At 33.8% G+C, this 22482-nt stretch overlaps 2 protein-coding genes across 2 annotated transcripts in view; both read right to left on the bottom strand.

Annotated features, from left to right (window-relative positions):
- Positions 1-18: 18 nt before the first annotated feature.
- Positions 19-5639, bottom strand: LOC138305651 (glutamyl aminopeptidase-like). Its single transcript, XM_069245947.1, has 6 exons — positions 5487-5639; positions 4396-4509; positions 3679-3813; positions 1755-1820; positions 451-516; positions 19-195 (listed from the first exon to the last, which is right to left on the bottom strand). Exons 1-6 carry the CDS (start codon positions 5637-5639, stop codon positions 19-21), a joined length of 711 nt encoding a protein of 236 aa, XP_069102048.1.
- A 470-nt stretch (positions 5640-6109) lies between these two features.
- LOC138305526 (uncharacterized) overlaps positions 6110-22482 on the bottom strand; it is a 53223-nt gene continuing 36850 nt past the window's right edge. The window contains exons 43-62 of the mRNA XM_069245789.1: positions 22275-22392; positions 21647-21767; positions 21344-21498; positions 20377-20490; positions 19053-19187; positions 18391-18456; positions 17776-17841; positions 16997-17178; positions 16506-16603; positions 14643-14776; positions 14014-14069; positions 13242-13469; positions 12528-12638; positions 11864-12031; positions 10936-11076; positions 10230-10311; positions 8956-9509; positions 8320-8478; positions 7168-7285; positions 6110-6178 (exon numbers count right to left, since the gene is read on the bottom strand). Of these exons, the coding sequence (XP_069101890.1) occupies positions 6125-6178; positions 7168-7285; positions 8320-8478; positions 8956-9509; positions 10230-10311; positions 10936-11076; positions 11864-12031; positions 12528-12638; positions 13242-13469; positions 14014-14069; positions 14643-14776; positions 16506-16603; positions 16997-17178; positions 17776-17841; positions 18391-18456; positions 19053-19187; positions 20377-20490; positions 21344-21498; positions 21647-21767; positions 22275-22392 (2860 nt within the window). The 3' untranslated portion in view covers positions 6110-6124. The remainder of the gene's footprint in view (positions 6179-7167; positions 7286-8319; positions 8479-8955; positions 9510-10229; positions 10312-10935; positions 11077-11863; positions 12032-12527; positions 12639-13241; positions 13470-14013; positions 14070-14642; positions 14777-16505; positions 16604-16996; positions 17179-17775; positions 17842-18390; positions 18457-19052; positions 19188-20376; positions 20491-21343; positions 21499-21646; positions 21768-22274; positions 22393-22482) is intronic.

Genomic DNA, 22482 nt, shown 5'->3' with positions numbered 1-22482 from the left:
TATACATTAAAAAGATTCTTACTTAAAAGGGGAGATAAATCTCATAGGATCGGTGGCGTTAGCGTTGGAGAGGAAGCGTTTCTGTGACACAGATATCTCGGTGTTTGAAACTCTTTTCATCATTACCACTGGATAGTTCATCTGAAGCGTCCAGGTGTCCATTATTTCTTTCACATTCAAACTGTCAGGAGAGACCTGTGAAACACACTCAAGATTATAGTGTACAATGTATACAGAAAACCGACTGTAGAGGCCTTTGGAACACCATTTTACAGAAACAATGCCATATTCAACTGATGACAAGGTTTCGCTGTTAAATAATGACTTCACAATCGACACTTACCGTCAAGGGCAGATAACGATGCATATCCCCGCAAAGGAGCTAATTCTGCAATATGTAATACAATAATTGAATAAAATATGAATCAAATAAGATTAAGGTCTACTTACATCTGCCATAGCTTTCCATAAATCGTCGTGAGCGGCATTTTTATATCGATTATTGTTAAGATAGTCCTGTAAATAGAAATATGGACACATCTTGAAGACAAATTAACATGAAATTGGAGTTTTTTTAATGATTTAAACATTATTTTAAAAAAGACCGACATTTAAAAGAATACTTCATTGTTTAAAGAGACAAGGTCTGCATGCTAGTCTTGCGTTTGATATTAGATTAGTGTTGTTAGTTTACCAGAATGATTTAGACGATAACATTACTATAGTAAAACACGGTTACATCGAAGGACCAACAAAATCACTTCGCTATAAGCATAATTCTTTATACTGTAAAATTCATTGTAAACGAGTTCGTTAAAAACGTGTTATACTGTTTACTGTAGTAAGTATATTTACATCTTTTTACTGGTAAGTACAGAATTCCTTTTCAAAAGGTTTAAAGTCTCAAAGAAAATATTTATCTCATGATTTGCGAATTCGACTTTCATGTCATAGTACGACACAAAGTAGTATCATAATTGTGCCTCCTCTTAAGTAATGTATTTCTCATGTCAAAATTGCCTACATAATAAAGATTTTTTTTGTTACAGTAGAGCTTGCTTAGATCTTCTCGTGGCATAATGTGAATGTTGTATGCAGGGAAATGGGAATTAATTGATCAAACTTGTTAAATAGATTGAACGTTTAAAAAAAACAAAAAAACATGCAGATTGTACTCTTATATCAAAAACTAGTGTAATTAATTTAGTGTCACATTTGCCCTTTAAGTTAGATGTGGAGTTAATGCGAGTTAAAATAAGTTACACTGATTTATTGCGTGTAGCAATGAATTATTGTAAGTTAAAATGAGTTACACTGAGTTATTGCGAGTAACTCATTATCACTCACAACACAGTACATAGTTTCTCGTTTGTGATATTCTTTTGCTTATGTTCCATATATTTTCAAAAATGACTTGCAATTAACTTCCAATTTCTTGGTAAGGATTGCCGATGTTTTTCAATCATTCATTTTCGAGGCAAATCTACAGAATTTTTTAGCGAAAGTTAAGTACCGATTTCATGAGCAATTAGCAACGTAGCACACATTTACAGTGAACAGAAGTTTCAATTCATTTATCGACAAAGAAACCCAAAACACCAGTAATTGTTATTCCGAGTGAATGAGTTCTGTAGCTCTATATTATATTAAGCCAACAGTTTAAACGAATACACACATATAAACGTGGATAAAGTGTGACTTCCATTTTGACTCATCGAAAATTATAATTCTTGTAAACATGGAGAGATTTGTACCTGGATGCCTTTCTTGAAATTTAGGTCACCAACAAAGAACTTCATCATTCGAATGATACTGGCACCCTGTAAAACAGCAAAGCAATATTAATGCATTTGTCAACGTCCCCCAAAAACTATGACTATTATCTTGAGAAAGACTAGTAAAGAGTATTTGAGAAAATCTTAAAGTCCAACTTCCTCCTATAGCTTTGATAGCTTTTACGAGTAAACGATTCAATATACGCAACAGGATGTGCTTTATAGAAATTAACTCTCAAACGCTCTCAGACAAAAAAGAGAGATTGACAAATTATCAAATCCTGTGCATCTAGGAGACGCTGAAACGTCCATGATATGCTATTTGACAAATCACAAAGTCCAAGAAAACGATTTTTGAATAATAAATAATTATCTCCGCCATTTTATTTTATGCCCTTGAAAGTCTAAAACTTACGATTTTTCTTGGAAAAATAAGATTTTGATGAATTTTACATTTTAGATGGAGAACTTTTTTTGAAAGACGAATAGTTACAAAGCACATTTCCAGGTTTTTTTATCACTTTTTTCGTCATTGGCTATGTAATTTATGGCACTATACCTTTATATTGTGACTAACTATATCGTCATGTGATAATACCTTTTGTAACTATTATGTGACTAATAAAAAAAACTATAACTGTTTGTTTATGTAATAAGAAAGGTTTGTTTATGAAATAAGGACAATATCAAGATTATGTATTTATTCAAAATATCTTGAATCTAAATTAACTTCATCTCATTCAAATCCATTGATATTAATGATATATTCCATCTTTAGTGATAGTACAGTTATTTTATTACTAAACCTTGAATATAATATCCCTGACTGGATCCAAAAATACATAGGTGGATGACCACTGGCAAATAAGCCATTATGGACATTTAGGTCTGTATCCTATGTGTGGATAGATCCAGTCATTTATATTATATTCTAATATCTAAATTATGATTATATATATTTTGAAAAACAATAAATTTCGCACATAAGTATACTGGAGATGATATCTTAAATACTGTCCTTATCCCAACATTATTCATCAATACAATTGCTACAGTATATGTTCATGAATATGTTTAAGATTAGAACTTTGTTGAATCATATGTATATACTCATTGTTACTAGGAGAAAACTTATATAGGCAATGCCTGTTGTTTAATCCTTTTTCGTTATTCGAAATAAAATTTGTTGAAATGAAATATGCTATTTGACAAATCACAAAGTCTCTCAGAAAACATTCCAATAATAAATAATTATTATCCTCATTTTATTTGTCCTGTTTGAAAGTCTAAAACAAAACAATAGAAAGGCAAATTTACCGTGGAAAATAGAGAATTTAATAAATTTTACATTTTAGATGGAGAATTCATAATTTTCAATAAAGACGAATAGTTACAAAGCACATTTCCACGTTTTTCAGTTTTGTTTGATAACTATCGTCATGTGACAAATACCTTTTGTAACTATCGTCATGTGGCTAATACCATTTGTAACTATCGTCATGTGACTAATACCTTTTTGTAACTATCGTCACGTGACTAATACCATTTGTAACTACCGTCATGTGACTAATACCTTTTGTAACTATCGTCATGTGACTAATACCTTTGATAACTATCGTCATGTGACTAATACCTTTGATAACTATCGTCATGTGACTAATACCTTTGATAACTATCGTCATGTGACTAATACCTTTTGTAACTATCGTCACGTGACTAATACCTTTGATAACTATCGTCATGTGACTAATACCTTTGATAACTATCGTCATGTGACTAATACCTTTTGTAACTATCGTCATGTGACTAATACCTTTGATAACTATCGTCATGTGACTAATACCCTTGATAACTATCGTCACGTGACTAATACCTTTTATAACTATCGTCATTTGACTAATACCTTTGAATATGATATCGAATCAAACACTTCTCTGATCTGGGTGGGATTGTATACAGCGGCAACCATTGGATGTGACGTCACCAGCGAGTCGTCGTTAAAAGCGTCTTGAAGTTCATCGACGACAAATATCTCAAACTGCAAAGTAGCAAAATCATTATTTTTTATCAGTTTGGATCGGTGTGATTAGTGTAAATTCCTATTAACACCGAGGACCGTTTAAGGTCATGCAAGTCTGGATAGTAAAAGAAAGCCAAAGGACCTGGAGAAATCCACCGACCAACGGTCTACACCTGGCAACTGCGGTACATGAGACCCAGAATTAGAGGACATGTGATATGTCGGGACATCTTAACCACATAAGTATGGAAACATTTACATTATGATTCAAGTGAGGCAAACTATGTAGTCATTAACATTATGATGCTAAACAAAGTAACACATTAAACGAAAGTTTCCAGGTAACGAAAAGTTAATGTTAAAAATATTTTTTTTTTTTTTTAATCAGGTAGGCGAACTAGAATTATTTAAAAAAAAAACATAATAACAAGTAAATAAATCACAATACAATGTAGATATTTTATGATTTTTGTTAGGCATATGTATGCTGGATTAAGATTACCGGTTACTTATGGAGATTTATAATAGGCGAAAGGAATACTAGTTATTAAAGGACGGTGTTGTTTTATATACAGACAACACCATGCCTAAACCACGTACATATTTCCAGTCTGGGAACTTATGGTCTGCTCCAAAATACTCCACAAATGTCGCGAATCCTTCATTTAGCCAAAGATCATCCCACCAGTCCATGGTTACAAGATTTCCAAACCACTGCAACCAAGCAATGTAACTTTAATATGTTATGCTGAATAAACATCATATTGCGCTCTGAGGCAATGAAGAAAATTGAAACAAAAACGTACGAGGGTTCCATTACGTTGCATAAGCTACTTTATTTTCGAGAAATACCAATTTGCGCGTAATTCCGTAAGAGAGCTCGAATTCAAATTCAAATTTTTCGGGAATAATTGTATAAAGCGTAAATAATGTGGTTTACACTATTAAAATTTGATGGAAAATACTCGATCATAGCAAAGTGTCATGGTACGAGATGCTGATTGAGATATAAAATGTTCGTCTTTTCGATATAATAAACAAAACCTTCGTTAAAGATGCTCCACCGCTGACAAATAGTAATTTTTTCTCTATCAAAAACAGGAGCAGGCGATTTAGTATTTTTCTTCAGTTACAAAAGTCACTCACTTTACACCATTACCACCATTGAAAAGTTTGACCTTCTAATTTTACTTAAAGATAAATATATCAAAAATAATTAATTGCATCCCGTGGCACTATGTCCTATGTGGAATGCCGTACTGATTGTGTATGCACCGAAAGCAAAATAAATTATTTTAAATTACTTTTTGTGTTAATTAGACATATGTATACACGAGTAAACACCAAATGGGTACCATTTATGGTCCGTGGGCGGTGGAGCATCTTTAAAAAAAACTCAATGTACGAGTGTCACCTGTTATTGTCCGTCGCAATGTTCAAGATAAGTAATCCAGTTATATAATAGAGAGAGAATATTTCTGCTTTGTGGGTAAGTATACATTGTAACGTCATTATTTTGTGAGCGAATCTCACGTCGTTTTCTCTGAAAAATTATGACGTTACTCTAACAAACACATGACGTCATAATCAATACATACCCGCAATTGCAGGTTACTGCAATATGCAAATATGGAATATAACACAAAGCTCAATATATTGTACTATGTAGTACTGGATGATATAATACATACCTGATGCGCGAGTTCGTGTGTGATGACGGTGGTGACTCGTTGTTTGTTGGACTCTGACGACACGCCCGGTTCATACAACATGGCCGTCTCCCTGTACGTGATCAGGCCCCAGTTCTCCATGGCTCCGGCCGCAAAGTCAGGGATGGCGATCATATCTAACAACAAAAATTGTTAAATTCCTTCCAATCCTCTCACTGCCTATTTACAACTCCAAAATCCGCGATACTTTCTTTCTTTCTTTCTTTCTTTGTTAGTCACTCCTGCCCTGTCTATACCATGGTATTACTAACACTCTTTGACTACATCTCATTATTGTTTAAGGCAACAAGAGTCGTTGAAATCGTTGAGAAAAATGAAAAATAAAAACAAATGTTCCAAACTGTTTCAGTATCTAGACCAAAACTAAGCTTCTGAGCGCTTGAAGAGAAAAAAATGTTCCAACTCTACAAAGAGGTAGTGAAAGCCTATATTATTGCAAGACTAATAGAGGATTAAATGTTTTCAACCATAATTGAAAATATATAGCAATAACAAAAAATAGTATTAGTTTCATCCTAACCTTGTTTCGGCAGTGGGAACCGTATTCCAAAGAAATCTTCATAAAACGTTAATCGGTTATGAAATTAAATCCCCAACATCTAGTGAAAAAAATTGGCCTGTTCGACCTTCTCAGGTGTAGCCCAAGCATTGTACTACACAAAATACAAAAAAAAAAGTAAATAAAATTAATATATACAAATCATAAAGCGCTGAAATCATTACAGCTCTGTAGTTGAAACTATTTGTACCATGTATTTTTGATTATATTGTTTTTTGTGTTGAATATACATATTAATAAATTCTAAGTCAGCCTACTTTAGGTTGGCCATTTTCATTCATATCCATCGTTGTGTTATTCTTGCGACAGTGTGTAGATGCATAAAAGGCAGCTAAATGTTTAGCTTAATTTATGCATCTTAAACACACAGCAAGAGTACTAGTATTTTCGTATTTTTGGTACTTGAGTGTTTAGAGTTATCTCCCTTAATTGGCAATATTCGTTTGTTAGAGTTATTCCCCTTTGTAAATCGGGCGCCCCCTTTTCACATAACTCGCACGCTGATTGGTCAATTACATGGTGGGATGCTGGAGCCCCACTTATCAGTCAGCCATATTGGATTTTGAAGAGAAGGGCTAAATTTTAAGACTTTTTATTCTGACTTTTTTCACAAAAATTACCCACCCTCTTCCTCCCATATTTAAGCTGAGTTCAATTTTTGTGTTTTAAAGGGCGCTTTTTGGTAACCCCACATTGGCCCCCTTTTTCAATATGTATATTTTTAAAATTTGTACCATGTATTTTTGATTATATTGTTTTTTGTGTTGAATATACATATTAATAAATTCTAAGTCAGCCTACTTTAGGTTGGCCATTTTCATTCATATTCATCGTTGTGTTATTCTTGCGACAGTGTGTAGATGCATAAAAAAATTTACTATTCTCTCGGTAAAATATTTTCAGATATTTGGCTAGTTTTATTATATAGAACGCAAACCATGGGATTTTGTTAATATTTGCATAATTTAATTTCGTGTATGTTGAATTGATATACAGTTCTTCAGTTTCATCTAGGCGGTTATGAAAATGTCTTACTAATGATACATGGATGATATTGTGTTATAGTGTTATTTTACTACTTACCGTGACGTTATTTCTAGTCAGGCTAGATCTGCTCTGGAAGTCACAAACAATCATAGCCACGAGGTACGTAGACATTACGGGAGATTCCTGGTATATGTCGGCGACAAACCCGTCCTTCCTACAAACATCAATTTATTTTAATAGTGACAGATCGGCAGTCTATAGAATTGGTAGCGCTTACAAAATAAACAAAAAAATGTATTTTCAGTCTGAGACAGCCAAACCGAGAGGATATATTTAACATAAGATAAAATTACATTAAACGCCCAGCTGGAAAATAAATCAATATTGATTTCTTTTGAATCTTGAAAGTTTTGCTATTACATTTGCAGCCTCCGCTGGATTTTCGCAATACATTTTGAGATGAGATTCTTAGAAATATTGGTTTTTGTAGTTATTTGATCTTAAATTTGTGTTCATTTCATATGTAATTTATGAAATAGATCATACATGGTTTCGACTCAGGTGAATATTAGAAAAACATGAATTGTGCTGAATCCGTCATTTATTACTTCAGGAATAATACGATGGCACAACGTTAAAACATTCTTCGAGTCACCATTTTCATCCAAATAGACACAAAATTATTATTAAATCAGAGTAAGTAATACGATATTGGTCATTTTTAGTTCAAGGTTTTTTTTCTATGTCCAATTCTTATAAGTATTTTTCTAAGTCCATTATACGCATCATAATATTAGATACACATTTTGTTAATGACATATTAGGTAAACGCATTGGGTCTAAGCATAATAACAGAAGTTACACAGTTTGTTAGTGACCTAATATGTAAACATAATGGGTCTAAGTATAATAATATTAGTTATACAGTTTGTTAATGACATTATACGGAACATATTGGTTCGAATTAAAACTATATTAGTTATACAGTATTTAGTGACCTAATATGAAAACACATTGGGTCTAAACATCATAATATGCGTTTCTGTGATACTCAGCCAATAACACGTCTGATATGAATAATCTTATGTCGATTAAGTAGAAATCGCTTATTCTTCCGGAGCTAAACTTTTTGTTCAAAACATGTATAAATACATAAATATGATCGGTTTTGCGGTTTGATTTCGTTTCATGTCGGATATTCTTGTTTTAATTTTCTCTTTTATATTTTACAAATCCAAAGTGACCTACCAAGGCTTGCCCTTGATTTCTGTTGGCATATTTGACAGTGAAATGAGTTCCGGTTTCCTTATCAAGGTGATCTTGAAGCTTGCTTTCATGTTAGGTTCATCAAAACATGGGAACGCTTTCCTGGCATGGGTCGGTTCCATTTTCGTTGTGGCCATATATCTATGTTAAGAAACGAAGAGGATAAGATTACCTTCTATCATTGATCACATGAAAACCTAATATGTCACGACTGTAAGATTGGGATTATCAAATCAAATGTAAGTTCGAGTCTTATACTAGAGGAAACTGTTTTGGATGGATCGATTGTCTTTTTCTCAGAGATATTTATACAATCTCATTATATATCTCAATTATATTGCAACATCCGAAACGGTACATGCATCAAATGTATCTATGAGGCGTTTTCACAAATTCATGAAATAGTAAAAACTTTTATGACTGAATCTAAACTGATTTCCGTTAAGGACAATTACATTTCATCACTTGCAATAATAATTTTTAAATCAGGATGTATTTGTATACCGCACTATATATATGCCGTTTAATTCATGAAGTTAGAAAAATATGATAAGCATGGAATTAATACTAAATTTTGTAACATGCATCATGTAAAGGAGATATAAAAAAGTTAATTACATTGTATCGTTTCCACGTTGATATGAGCTGTAATACATGCCAACCATATTATTTCCCAAAGTACCGCTAAACGCCATGTTAAGTGTGTAGTTCCTGTCAGCAGCCAAATATGTCGACAGATGTAGGATAACAAATTCTCTTTCCTCGTCGTACGACACTTTCGACACATCCACTGAGCCTCCGTCATGTTCAACGAGTCGAATATTCTGTTCATCAATGACAAGATTCACTTGATGAAGTGTGATACTGTCTGTCCGCTGTACACACCATACATGAATAGTTATATTTCCGCCGAACGTAAACTGTTGTGGGTCTGTCTTATAGAAGTCAGGGAACACCTCCAGTTCGTACGCGGAAGGTAGGACAGACCGAGGGAGTCTCACGTCCGTTAATACTCTGGATGGATTATTTCCGGCATTGTCTCCAAGCCACCTCCTTATTGTCTCCTTGTTCTTCAGTAACCATTGGATATTCGACTCCGTCTTTTCAACAGCTTGTTCGTAAGCTCTTGTCCCTGAACCCATATCTGGATTTTCTAATTTAAAATCACGAAGCTAAAGAAAACAAATAAAGTTAATTACCATCGGTTTTATTTGAAATAATTACCCTAAAAATTACAATGATATATCATAAATTGATCCTTATAATTCAATTTGCGATTTTCTCTTCAAAACTCCAATTAATTTACAAGATATGGTTTTTTTTCTGGGAGAGCATTCAATTAGAAACAACGTCATTCTTTAATATATATAGCCTTAAAAATACATTATTTACGAAACCTTTTGGATGCCACAGAATCTAAATTATGTTTTTTATAATTATTTGAAAAGAAAAAAAAGTTATTTATTAATATGTTCTGTTGTCTATTATTTCTGTGTTCTGCGAACAGGTTTTGAATTCCCTTCTGAATTTTTGAATCCGGATTCAGAATGTACCAATATACTCAATCAATTTCTTAAATATTTCTCAGTTGACGTCATCATTTCCTGGGCCGTTTTCGTTTATTAGGAACAACCGGTTCGACCGTTGTTTAAAGTCATTGTTTCAAGTATAAAACCTGACGGACCTGCAGTTTTTGGTACAGACCTGTGAGGGCTTTGTCAAGGCTGGTCTGAAAACAATATAAAATCACCAGGTCCGTCTTTAATTAATAAACGAACAACTAGGTCCAACCAGTCAAACCGTATAATCGAAAACGGCACTGTAATGTGTTGTTGACTGACGTGACGTCATATGAAAGGTGTATACGAAACCTAGACTATGACGTTACTTACTTGTTGTAGATAGAACTCGGTGTTGAAGGAGTTTGTTATGCCAGAAATAAGATTTGAAAATGAAAACGAGCCTCCTCCGAACCTTGAAAATTTATATAAAAAAATATAAAAAAAATAACGTTCAACACAATAAAATTTTAATATTCTGAAAAGAATAATATCCGCAATGAATTATATAAATATTGACCTTTTTCAAGAGGATACAGTGATTTATCAAGATTCGAGGTTTTCAAGCAACCTGGCCTCAGGATCATGAAAGAATCTGAAGTCCAAAACTGTCTGACGTTGAGACTTAGCCAATCAAAGATGACTTTACAAAAAGTTACGTCATTTCTGATTGGCTAAGTCTAAACACAAGTCCAAATTTGTTCATGATCCTGGAACCAGGACCTGTTAGAATCTAAAAAATACCCGTCTATATTTGGATATGACCTCGATCTTTTAGAATGTGATATCAACCTGAAATAGCGTAAGATCGGAATTTTCTCGTGGGAATCAAGTCGGGAAATCAGGAGCAGGCAAAACACACAGCCATCTAATAATTAAAGATGTTAAATGTCAACAGTTATCGTACCTTATTAGCAATGTTTTTAGGTCTATGTGGTGAAATATCATTATTTAGTAACGTATTTGGAAACTAAGGATATGATTTCAAGAAACCCCGATTTAGAAGCCAATATAAGACGCTATGTGACGTTATACGTACTCGGTCAAGAGGATGTTCCAATTGGCCCGGACAAAGTTCCAGGCCAAATCCCGACCTATCGAATGTCCCGACACATATATGATGACGTAACTTGCATCCTGCTTTTTTACCTCGTTTGAATCCAAACTCAAATCCAGATATCTATTAATAGAACAACACTGATTACAATGCTTGCAATTGATAAAAGTACGTGATTCGGACATACAATAACATTTGATAGCATGAACTTCATAGTATTTTATTGTTTACTGTACACCTGCCTTTGCGTATTCGGGGTTATTTTGAAACTAGTAAAATGCTATGCACAACAGACATTTCATGTTATAATGTAACTTACGTTATTATAAAATACATTTTAATAGTGAAGACTCAAAGAAACATTTGTCGACATCAAACAAATGCATGCACATGTAAAGTTCGACCAAAATAACACTGTGAAATGCAAGCTCCTTATATAAAGATATCTTAAAACCGCAAAAATACATTACAATGACATATTGTCATCGCAAAGTGAAATTGGATATCGCGTAAAAATATATTGTTAACCAAGTAGTTTTCGTGACGCTGACTGATTTTTCATGATGAGGGATTATTTTCACAACCACCGATTTTCAAGACGGCGGTTAATTTTCGCGAATTCATGTATAACTACTTTTCGCAGCGATTAAAAATATCGATTTTCTAATATAGTTACTTGATATCTATGAACTTGTGTTTGAATTATTGTCATGGCAAGTAATTTTGTGATTTCTACATGCAATATAAATGTGAAATTTAACTGAATTTAATTAAAGTGAGTTGGTTTACAGTAATTAAAGTAACCAGTAATCATTGTGGCTTAGAATCCTAGATTAAATACGAAACTAATGCTATCTCAATGTAAGCATAAATACGAAACTAAATGATTGATCACAAGGTATATCCTTACTTGCTGAGAATCCAAGGTTCCTTAGAGCAAGACAGAGAGTAGAGGATCCGTTTCTTCTCGGCGGCATTGTCACTAGACTTGTACTGACTGTAGAGGAAATCCCACTCCAGTATGCCTCCCTTCGATATACCAGTACAGTACACCGCCTGTTTCACATCAGGGTCTATCCTAGAGAGACAAGAATTATTATGACATAAACAGAAGTTTGACGATATACAACGATGACGAAATTAGAAAAAGAATGGGAATAAGACGCAAAGTTAACGCTACACGAAATGAAACAAAGTTTGAACTCATTCTATTGGTCTACATGATATTTGTTTAATTGACAATCATGTCTAATCCCACGTGTATATGTTTTACATTTATGCTTATAATTTTCGCTAAAACACGACAATGTTTGTAGGTCCCTTAACCATCTCGATATCCAACAAGAGAATTTCCACACTACTGAAAATTTCGGTAACGCGACCTGACATCCATAAGTTTTGATAGCAACAAATATTCATTTAAGTCGAAAATAAATAGTCAAAAATATTTGTGCAGTATCTTATATAAGTTAGCAAAATTTAAAAGATATGGTCAACAGTATCAGATTCAAACGCAAAAATATCAATCCATGAAAATACATTTGTGAAGTATGTCACAGTAGTTAAACACCTACTTATTATTGCCAGGGTCGACCATCCACTCCTGGAACATATCTATAGCTGTCCTCACACATTCCGCAACTCCGTAGCCACACGCCTGACTGGACATCGAGATTCTCAACATTCTGTAATAACAACATGTAAGCAAGATGTAAACGTATATATTTTAGTGGTGATATTTAGATGAATGGCTCGTAAGTCTGACTGGACGTTGAGATCCTCAACGTTCTGTAGAAAAGTATAGAATAACAACGTATAAGCCAATAGGATATTCACGTACCATGTGATACCCGATAACGTTTGTGCGGGAATAATATAACCAGTGTTGACGGAACGTTACTAATTGTAATTTTCCTATAGAAAAGATGTTAGCGCTGGATATCATCTTGTGACATTCCATTACGTATTAGAAACAATAGTCCGCACAAACGTTATCAGGTATCATGTGGTACGTGAAATATTCCCATTCAGATTTGTCATACTGTAAATTCTCTATAATTGTATTGTAGTGACATTATCATTTTAGATAATATAACACAGTACAACCTGACCTAGCGACCACCTTTGTATAAATACCACCTGTTTACTAAGACCACTTTCCAAAGGTACAAAATGATTAAATTCAACACTATATGTTTCTTGTATTAAAAGAAAATTGCTACAAAGATCATATTTGCTGCTGTCCTGTGGGCGATCTTTTTAGCCTAGACAGGTTTGACTGAACTTACTTTTCAAGATGTCCTTCATTATCCCTGCCACGTAGCCCGACACTTTCAAACGCTTTAGAGACAAGATTCCCGATAACTTCGGTAAAGTCCCCGTATAGGTCTGTCCTCATTAGCATTTCGTCAGCATAGCCCATCTGTTCCAGGGCAGCATGCCAAGGGATGTAATCCAGTTCATCTTTCAGATAATCCATCATGTCAAGGGCGATTTCTAGCGGCAATTCTCCGGCACTGTCAAATATACCGTTTAGTATTGTTATAGCAAATGTTGCTAATACGTCATCAAAAAATCTTAAAATAAATATGAAATAATTCTTATCAAAGATATAATAAAAATATTAAGTTATATAATAGTTTGATAATTTTCTGCGGATTTTTTACACATCTTTTTGAGCAAGAAAAGACCTTAGCCTATGCCAATAACAGTGATATTTGTAATTGACTATTTTTCAATGACCCTAAAATCAATTCCAAGCAGTAATATTGCATTAGCTAAGTTCGCATGAAATTTCAACAAAATTCATCAACTGTTTTCAAGTTATCGTCTGGAAATGTTCGGACAGACAGAGACATATAATTCAACACCATATTTCCCCTGTTTCACCACTGAAATGACGACCGTTGTTCTTGTAAGGTTATATAATTATTGTGTTATGTATAATTTTTATCACGACTCGATCGCCAATAAGATCATCACATACTGAACATGAAACGTTTCATACAAAACTGATGCTTTAACACTATGAGCAACTGCTATGAATAAAGTAGCACATACTTTGCCAGATTCCATGCGTCGTTTATCAGCTGTCCTCGGTTGATTGTGTGAATGACCTGTAGAAATGAACTAGTAATATATTTGGTGTATGCAAATGAAAGTGTTTAAGATGAAACCCAAAGTTTATGCCTCAAACATAAATAAAAATAAGTTGTTTTTTAATAAAAATGCTCTAGCTGTTAAACATTAATTGTGAAAGCTTTTTAAAAACCCTCGCTTGATATCGAATGAGGAAATATAAATATGGGCTAGGAGGGTCCCACATGCACCCTCCAAACCTCTAAACCAATATTATTTCTGAATCCTTATGACCCACTGATCACAAATCAAAATGTTAACATTGCATAAATTGGAATGAACCTCCGGTTATGACGTCATCAAATAGGCTGTCTTCTTGAATTTTTCTTAAAAATGAAAAATAGTCATAACATTCACATTTTTCAACTTAGATAGACATTTTTCACAAATCAAAATGTCAACATTGCATAAATTGGAATGAACCTCCGGTTATGACGTCATCAAGATGGCTGCCTTCTCGAATTTTCAACCTAAATAGACATTTTTCACAAAATAAGCCGACTATATCAAATGCTAATCCATACTCAGAAAATTAGATATGTTAAACCTACCTTGTGGTCCGTCTTCAGTTGACTTGTTAACGCAGCCCAGTTGTCACTATCATAATTCACACGGTAAAATCCGTACTGCTGTACATTTGCCAAAAACCAGTCCCCATCTTGCATAGGTTTTCTTAACGTTATATCTAAATGGTAAAAACACGGTAATTACGTTCTTCAATTCAATGAAAACAGCATACCCATACACATGATATTAGACATGTACCTTATGTTTCAATTATTACCTCTGAGTGTTTATGAAAAGACTTGTATCATAGACTCAAAGTGTTGGTCAGAGTAATTTAAAACCATAGATTCTATTTTACATCTGCTTCTGAATCAGTTTAACTGCACACATAATATTGGATAATTCAATGTCGATCTGTTAAAATATGGTTCAACTGCATTAATATGATCAGTAAATGATCATTGGACGAATATTGTAAATAGATATCAAATGTTTTTGCATAATACAACGTAATACAATATACACAATCCAATTGGTCGCTTACTCTTTTTCAAACGGTTTTACTTTCCCCTCCTTCTTTTACAACAAAGACACAACATGATTTTATTTGATAATCTAATAACGGGTATGATAGAGGCCCAACAATATAAATAAACATATGAAACCTTCGTAGCTATTGTAAAGATATCATAATCTTCTTTAGTTAATATCTAGGACTTACATTAAGGATGCTCCAGCGTTTACAAATAGTATTTTTTTCTTCTTAAAGGGACAATTCAGTGAGGCTGATTCTGTTACATAACCATGAAGCAAAATATGACATAAATGTATTGTTCTACATTCCTTATGAAACATATAACATGAAATATTGACAAATTCCCCAACATTGTTAAGTATTTTTATTGATACCGTTGAAATTCGATACGATTAAGCGGGTACAAGACGTACGCTGTACCCATACCCGAGCCAAAGTCAAGACAAGACCATGCATCTAATAAGGTAAACACACTACTGTAAGAGCGATTTTAAAAGTTCAAGATAAAAAAACTTTTGTACTACACTAGCAATGGCCAGGGTTCGGCATACAAGACATCCGACCACTATGTGTAATGGCGGACAGTAAGCGAGTTGAAACATCTCACATACATTTCACTTCAGTGGGCTTTTCTGGCATATTACAGTAAAACCAACTACATTAATTTCTATTTGAACTGGTTTGTTTCCGAAATATGTGCAAATTTTAATGTACTCTTTGACTGAATTGTCCCTTTAATACAAAACAGGAGCAGACGAATTAGTAATTTTCTTAGCTACAAAAGTTACTTATTTTACACCATTAATATGAGCTTCTAATTCTACTTCAAGATAAAATTATTAAAAATAATAAATTGCATCCCGACAAAATTCCATGGTACTTTTCCCTATATGGAATTAAATACTGATGTGCATGCAAAAAGAGAAATAAATTATTTATTGATAATAAGACCTATAAAAGTGATTAAACACCCATTATTGTTCAAATGATGAGTATCGTTTATGCTCTGTTGGTGGTTGGTGGTATCCTGTCTGTCACACTTTTTGGATTAAAAATTAACAGCATAACTAAATGTCTTGGCAAATCTACGGAAGGGTCTCTATATGTGGATGATTTCTTGATCTGTTAAAAAACATGCACACTATAGAACGACAACTACAACAATGTTTAGGCAAATTACAAAATCGGGCCGACGAAAATGGCTTTAGATTTTCAAGATCAAAAACTGTCTGTATGCACTTCTGTCAAAAACGAAAACAACACAATGATCCTGACCTCACACTCAATGGAATTAAAATTCGTATAGTTGAACAAACTAATATTTGATTCGAAACTGTCTAATCTGTAATCTATAGAATAATATAAGTCTTACCGTCCTGCTTGTTATGATGCCAGTATATATCTGCACTGGTCTGATTGAAATTAACATTAGACTTAAACGTAATGGTTGCTGGGATACTCCAGGTGTAACTAAGGAAACAATGACGTCATCATTAGCATCATAAACAATTTCATATATGAAATTTAATAACAGAAGCATATCGCTTCCACATTATATATTTTGCTGTTGGATAATTATACAGAATTTGTAGAGTAAATGTATTATACGTATAATGTTAATCATGAAAATTACTTTGAAATTAAATCAAACGGATTTTTATATTATGTTTAACATTTTTACATTTAATATGACATCTTTCATTTATAACACAAGTTTTGAAGCTCTAAGCCATACGTTATAAAAAATCTCACGTGTTAAGCATATGAACGTTTCGCATTTGATGGGTATGGGCACACCACCTAATCCTAATAAATAGTGTTTAATGCGCATCTACTGTGTCACGTGACACCTGAGATACGTACTTGTAAGGGGAGACAAATCTGCCTGTGTCGGTAGCGTTAGGGTTCGTGAGGAAACGTTTCTGTGTGGCTCGTAGCTGAGTGTTACTGACTTTAGTGAGGGTCACCACGGGGTAATTCATCTGTAGGATCCACGTGTTCATAATGTTCTTCACTTCAAGATTACCACCTTCTGCTTTTACTTGCTACAATGATAAAATAAATAGTTGTATTGTATACATTATTCTATTTAATATTAGCAACAGAAGAAAAACAGATACAATATAGCACATTTAGATTAATAAAAACACATTCACTTTAGATATTCGTCACCAGAGCTATCAGTTACATTACTGATAAGTTTCATTGACTTGTAAGTTATATTTTCAAATTTGTTTTATTTTCATCATATCCATGCATAATTATTCATGAAAATCATTTTAAAATATCATTTGGTTCCAGCAAAACGGTAACAAACAGGAAATTGACATTCCTTTTTAACTCCAACAACCCCCCTCCCATAACTCCCGAGGGACACCCGATGTAAGCTTTGATTAAATAATGACATCCTAATCACTGGAAACCTGTAAACAAAAATTAATGTTCATCGGTCATAGCCGCCATAGGGCCCAACATATACACTTCTCCTTTGCGTACGACAACCAAACAATCAGACGGACGGACAGAAAAAAATCAGTTAGCCCTCTCAACCTATTCCGGGGCGGTGTGTAATGAAGTTATATATCATGTGAGTTATTATTGAAACCTTTTGTAGTTTAATTATCTTTTTAGCTAGCACTTACCTTTTCCATGGCAGCCCATAAGTCATCATGAACGGCATTCTTGTATTCACGATCTTTCAGGTATGTCTAGAAAATTATGTATGTAATGAAATACACGGATTTAATAACAATCAAACCTCAGTGTCAATAACAGTGAAGGAAAAGTCAACAAAATATAGGTTTCTATAAATCATTTTAAAATTGTCAACGATATTAACTAAAACAATCTCATCACTTATCAGAAACAAACAAACAGCTATACATTGTCTATAAAACTGTATGGACGTCTCATACAGACATTATATAATTTACATTGTGAAGCATGTTTCTGATATATTTATGTTCTTAAGGATTCGTACTACCTACGAATATCCAGGTGCGTCATAATGTGGATTCAACTATGCAGAGGTGTTTTGCTTTTATAAAAAATAGATCTATATCTCCTGCTCATCGGAACAATAATTAAGTTATTTTGGTTTTTCTTTTTTTTCCCTTACTAAAAACAATGCAAATGTCAGAGGTAGCATTCATATATCTGAGTGTATTAAAGACAGATTAAACAGGAACAGTAATTATGGGATAAACACTAGTGTCAGCTGATTGATACTCTATGAACAGATGTGTATCGATGTATACCTGTATTCCGAGCTGGAAGGTCCGGTCTCCACAGAAGAACCTCATCATTCGGATAACACTGGCTCCCTGGGGAATAAATTGACGCAAATGTTTATCTCTTTGTTCCCAAACCGATTATACACTTCATTAATTTTACATCGATTTCGAAACAATTTATACAACTTATATATATCATTTTGATGGCCCGAATGGATCTTGCGCAAGGTCTCAGAGTGGTCAGAAACAGAAATGCTCGGGAAACCCACATGATTTGGCAAGTAACGTCTGAACTTTTCATATCCGTGAAAATAGTGTAAATAGCGACCGTCACCCGACCACCACACTGTGTATAACGATAATATTATTTTAGCAATATGATGTCATTTAAAAAATATTTGTTTATAAATGATTTGGAATTTCATTTGCCCTGGTAAAGTTTCAAAACGTTTATTGGGTATTTGAATATACATATACGCCATTAAGTTATTTTATCATGCAGTGGGTTTTGCTCGAAATTTACATGCATGCTCTTGGCGAAGGTTTGATCTTTCTTTCTGTAATAAATGTTGAAGTCGTCAGAATTTCACTCTTAATTCATAAACGTGTTGCAATTTATAATATTATTTCACATTTATTATAACATTGGTTTGGACGAAATAAAGTCAAATGTGCCGTTGTTTTACCTTGGAATACGAAATGGCATCAAACACTTCATTAATTTGGTCTGGGTTTGCCACTGGCGCAAACAGCGGATGTGACGTCACAAGTGCATCAAAACCAAACGCTCTCTGGAGCTCAGAGGTAGTAAAGATATCGAACTAAAATAGAAAAAAACATCATTAATGTATTGATAAAGAGAAAATGGAAATGGTTAGTTTGGGCAATACTTAAGGGTCCTTTTTACTGATATGAATCGTGATTCTCATGGAAAGCCATCTACTTCCCTCTTTTCTCCCTTTTCTGTGATACTAAGGTGCTACTGTAAACCATTGTAATCCCACGAGTATACACTATATTGCGTCTTCGTTACTTTCAATATATAAACTTGCATTAAAAGGATCTTACTGAAAAACGTGCCTTTATATACACAATTATTCACCACGTTCATATTGTAGCGTTCTGCCGAACATCATGCATGGCTTCATTATGGTAGATCCGGCCTTCGGCTGCCACTTGCCGAAGGGTTAATTGCGCTCCTTTGTGCTGTTAAATATTTTTCTACTTTCATTGTCTCGTATTACTGTTCGTATCATATTATGTAATCGTTTTTGTTTTGTGTGTCTTGTTAACAGGGCAGATCGCCTTGAAAATTTGACATTTTTTTGTCCACGCGGTTGGAATCACTTATATGTCCCACAATTATTCACGAAACAGTTCCAGCCCTTTCGTAGAATTAAAAGAAGATCTGTATCCTTTGCAGATAAAGTTGTTTGCAGTAAGAGAATAAAGCACATTTATGTTTAATATGTTAAAGACAGTTTCCTGTCACTTTAAATATCAAAGTTTTGACTATTAAATCTTTAACAAACAGTGTAAATACTAATTGCTAATAATATCAACACCGCCATAAAATAATAAAACGGTGAATGAAAATGCGAAATATGTTCAGATATCAATATGGACTACGACATCTATAAATTATCGCAAGATTTTTTTTAAGATGATATATACCATATGATATATACCATAATTCTGGTCATTTTCTTGGAGGCCATATTGTTTTGGTATTATCGCGGACCTTTCAAGTACTCGCCTTATTTTGATCACTGTATGTACAAAACACGCATGAATATGATGTACCTCTACTGATGTGCAAGGATACCAAAGAGGCACAGAAGGTCTAAACAGCCATCCAAAAATCCTTAGAAGAAATTGTCTTAACCATGGTGAATGCATCTTTATTCTTAAAATAAAGATGAGTATTTTAACTTACCAGATGACACGAAACATCTTTACATCGCGGAATTGTTTACTCGCAAAGGTAACGTTACCTCAATGTTTACTTACGTAAGTCCAGTCCGGAAATTTATGATCGGCTCCAAAATATTCCACAAATGTCGCAAATCCTTCATTGAGCCAAAGGTCATCCCACCAGTCCAAGGTCACAAGGTTCCCGAACCACTGCCAACACGAGGGTAATGGTATAAAGCCATTGATAAACAATGCCCATTTAACACTAATGAGATACAACCTATATCTACTTTGATATTGTTATAATGAAATTACTGAAATCCAATAAAACCTTCTAAAAGATTAGTTTAATCCATCCTAATAAAAAATCTGGTAATGGTGATTTTCTCTACATCATTGAAACTGATTGTGCGCATTGTATGATGAAGTTCACAAATGGAATTTATTGTGCACTTAAAATGCATATAAATTATTTGAATAGATGGAATTATTTCAGAAAGGATGATTCAGTTTAAAGTAGTATCCCATTTTTACACGCTTATAGAACGCTTATCATGTGTACATGATCCAAACTAAGTTGATCAAAAGTGTGTGTGTTATCATGGCTAACCCGGTAAATTCTTGAGTAACTTGTCAGTTTTGAAAAAAAAATGTAAAAATATGTAAGTTTTACAGCAAAAATATCCAGTAGGTTTGAAACATATTTCTAAAGTAATGATGTCATTATGTTAATAAGTGTATAATTGGTAATATTGGCGGAATTTTAATTTAAAAAAAAAATCAAAATCCTGGTTAAAGATAAAATAGCCTGTCTTTTAAATGACGCTTTTAAAGGATAGAAAGATAATCCGCAAGTAATAAGTTCCAAAACAATTTTCACCCGCGAAATTTAATAACTATACAGTTGCGTCCATAACAGGCGCTATCAGCGTTTGTTTGATCGGATTTCACTTTACTCGTTGACTCCTTTGGGACATTGGCGTGCAAATGGCGGTTGTAAATCGACAGACACTATTACCTGGTGGGCGAGTTCATGTGTAATAGTAGTAGACACTACAATTACCTGATGGGCGAGTTCGTGTGTGATGACGGTAGTGACTCGTTGTTTGTTGGACTCTGACGACACGCCCGGTTCATACAACATGGCCGTCTCCCTGTACGTGATCAGGCCCCAGTTCTCCATGGCGCCGGCCGCAAAATCAGGAATGGCGATCATTTCTGTTGAAATCGTTGAGTCGAAACGGATTTTACATTGACATACACACATTTATAGATGCAAAACAGAATATAACAACATAAAATATATGTCATGTTGATATTGCAATTTTAAAATGCTAAGAATATGTTATAAATCAAGATAAAATACCTTGCTTCTTTAGAGGAAACTTGATATCAAAGAACTCCTCGTATAGTGTGATGGTATCTATACCAACGTCAAGAGCGAACTCAGCCTGGTCAATTAACTCCCTTGGGGCCAGAGCTCCGTACTGAAAAGTCAGAAGGCCAAAGTTAACGATAAGTTTACAAAAACAAGGGATATTTTTTATGACACTCAATCTTTAATATTGAGTTCATAACATATATGGTGCAGTTGCCTGGTAACGGTCGTGGGTTGGTGGTGTATTCCGGATATCCAGATTATCCTCTACATCCTAACCTGGTACGTCCTTGAATGACCCCGAGCCACGATGAATTTTATTACAGGAAAATGAAGAAAGAATAAATGAAAAGAAAGAAAAGAAAGAAAGAAAGAAGAAGAAGATTTTACAAACACCAAAAAATGCCCTAACTGCCTTTGGAAGATTTAAAGATCACACCATGTTATTGTGTTATTTATATAACATGAATTAAGAAAGAAAGTTATAAAGAGAGAAAGAAAGAGAGAACGAAAAAAGAAAAAAAAAAGAAAAAAAATCTAGAACATCCCCACTTCATTTGTTAAACATGACAATATGTTTTATGTTTACTATCGAGTATTACATAATTATACTTACATAAATACCATTTTTCGTTGTACCATTTATTTCGGCAAAGTCACAGACAACAAAGGCCACAAGGTATGTAGACATGATGGGTGATACATAGTAATGGTCTGCTATAAGGTCAGCATCTCTGTCGTATATAATATGTATATAATATGTATTACCCTCACCATCATCACTTTAACATCATCATCATCATAATCATCATCATCATCATCAT

The sequence above is a fragment of the Argopecten irradians genome, chromosome 13 (assembly GCF_041381155.1).
Source record: "Argopecten irradians isolate NY chromosome 13, Ai_NY, whole genome shotgun sequence".
NCBI lineage: Eukaryota > Metazoa > Mollusca > Bivalvia > Pectinida > Pectinidae > Argopecten > Argopecten irradians.
The sequence above is the reverse complement of the archived record's forward strand: the minus strand, read 5'-3'. Positions and strand labels throughout refer to the sequence as shown.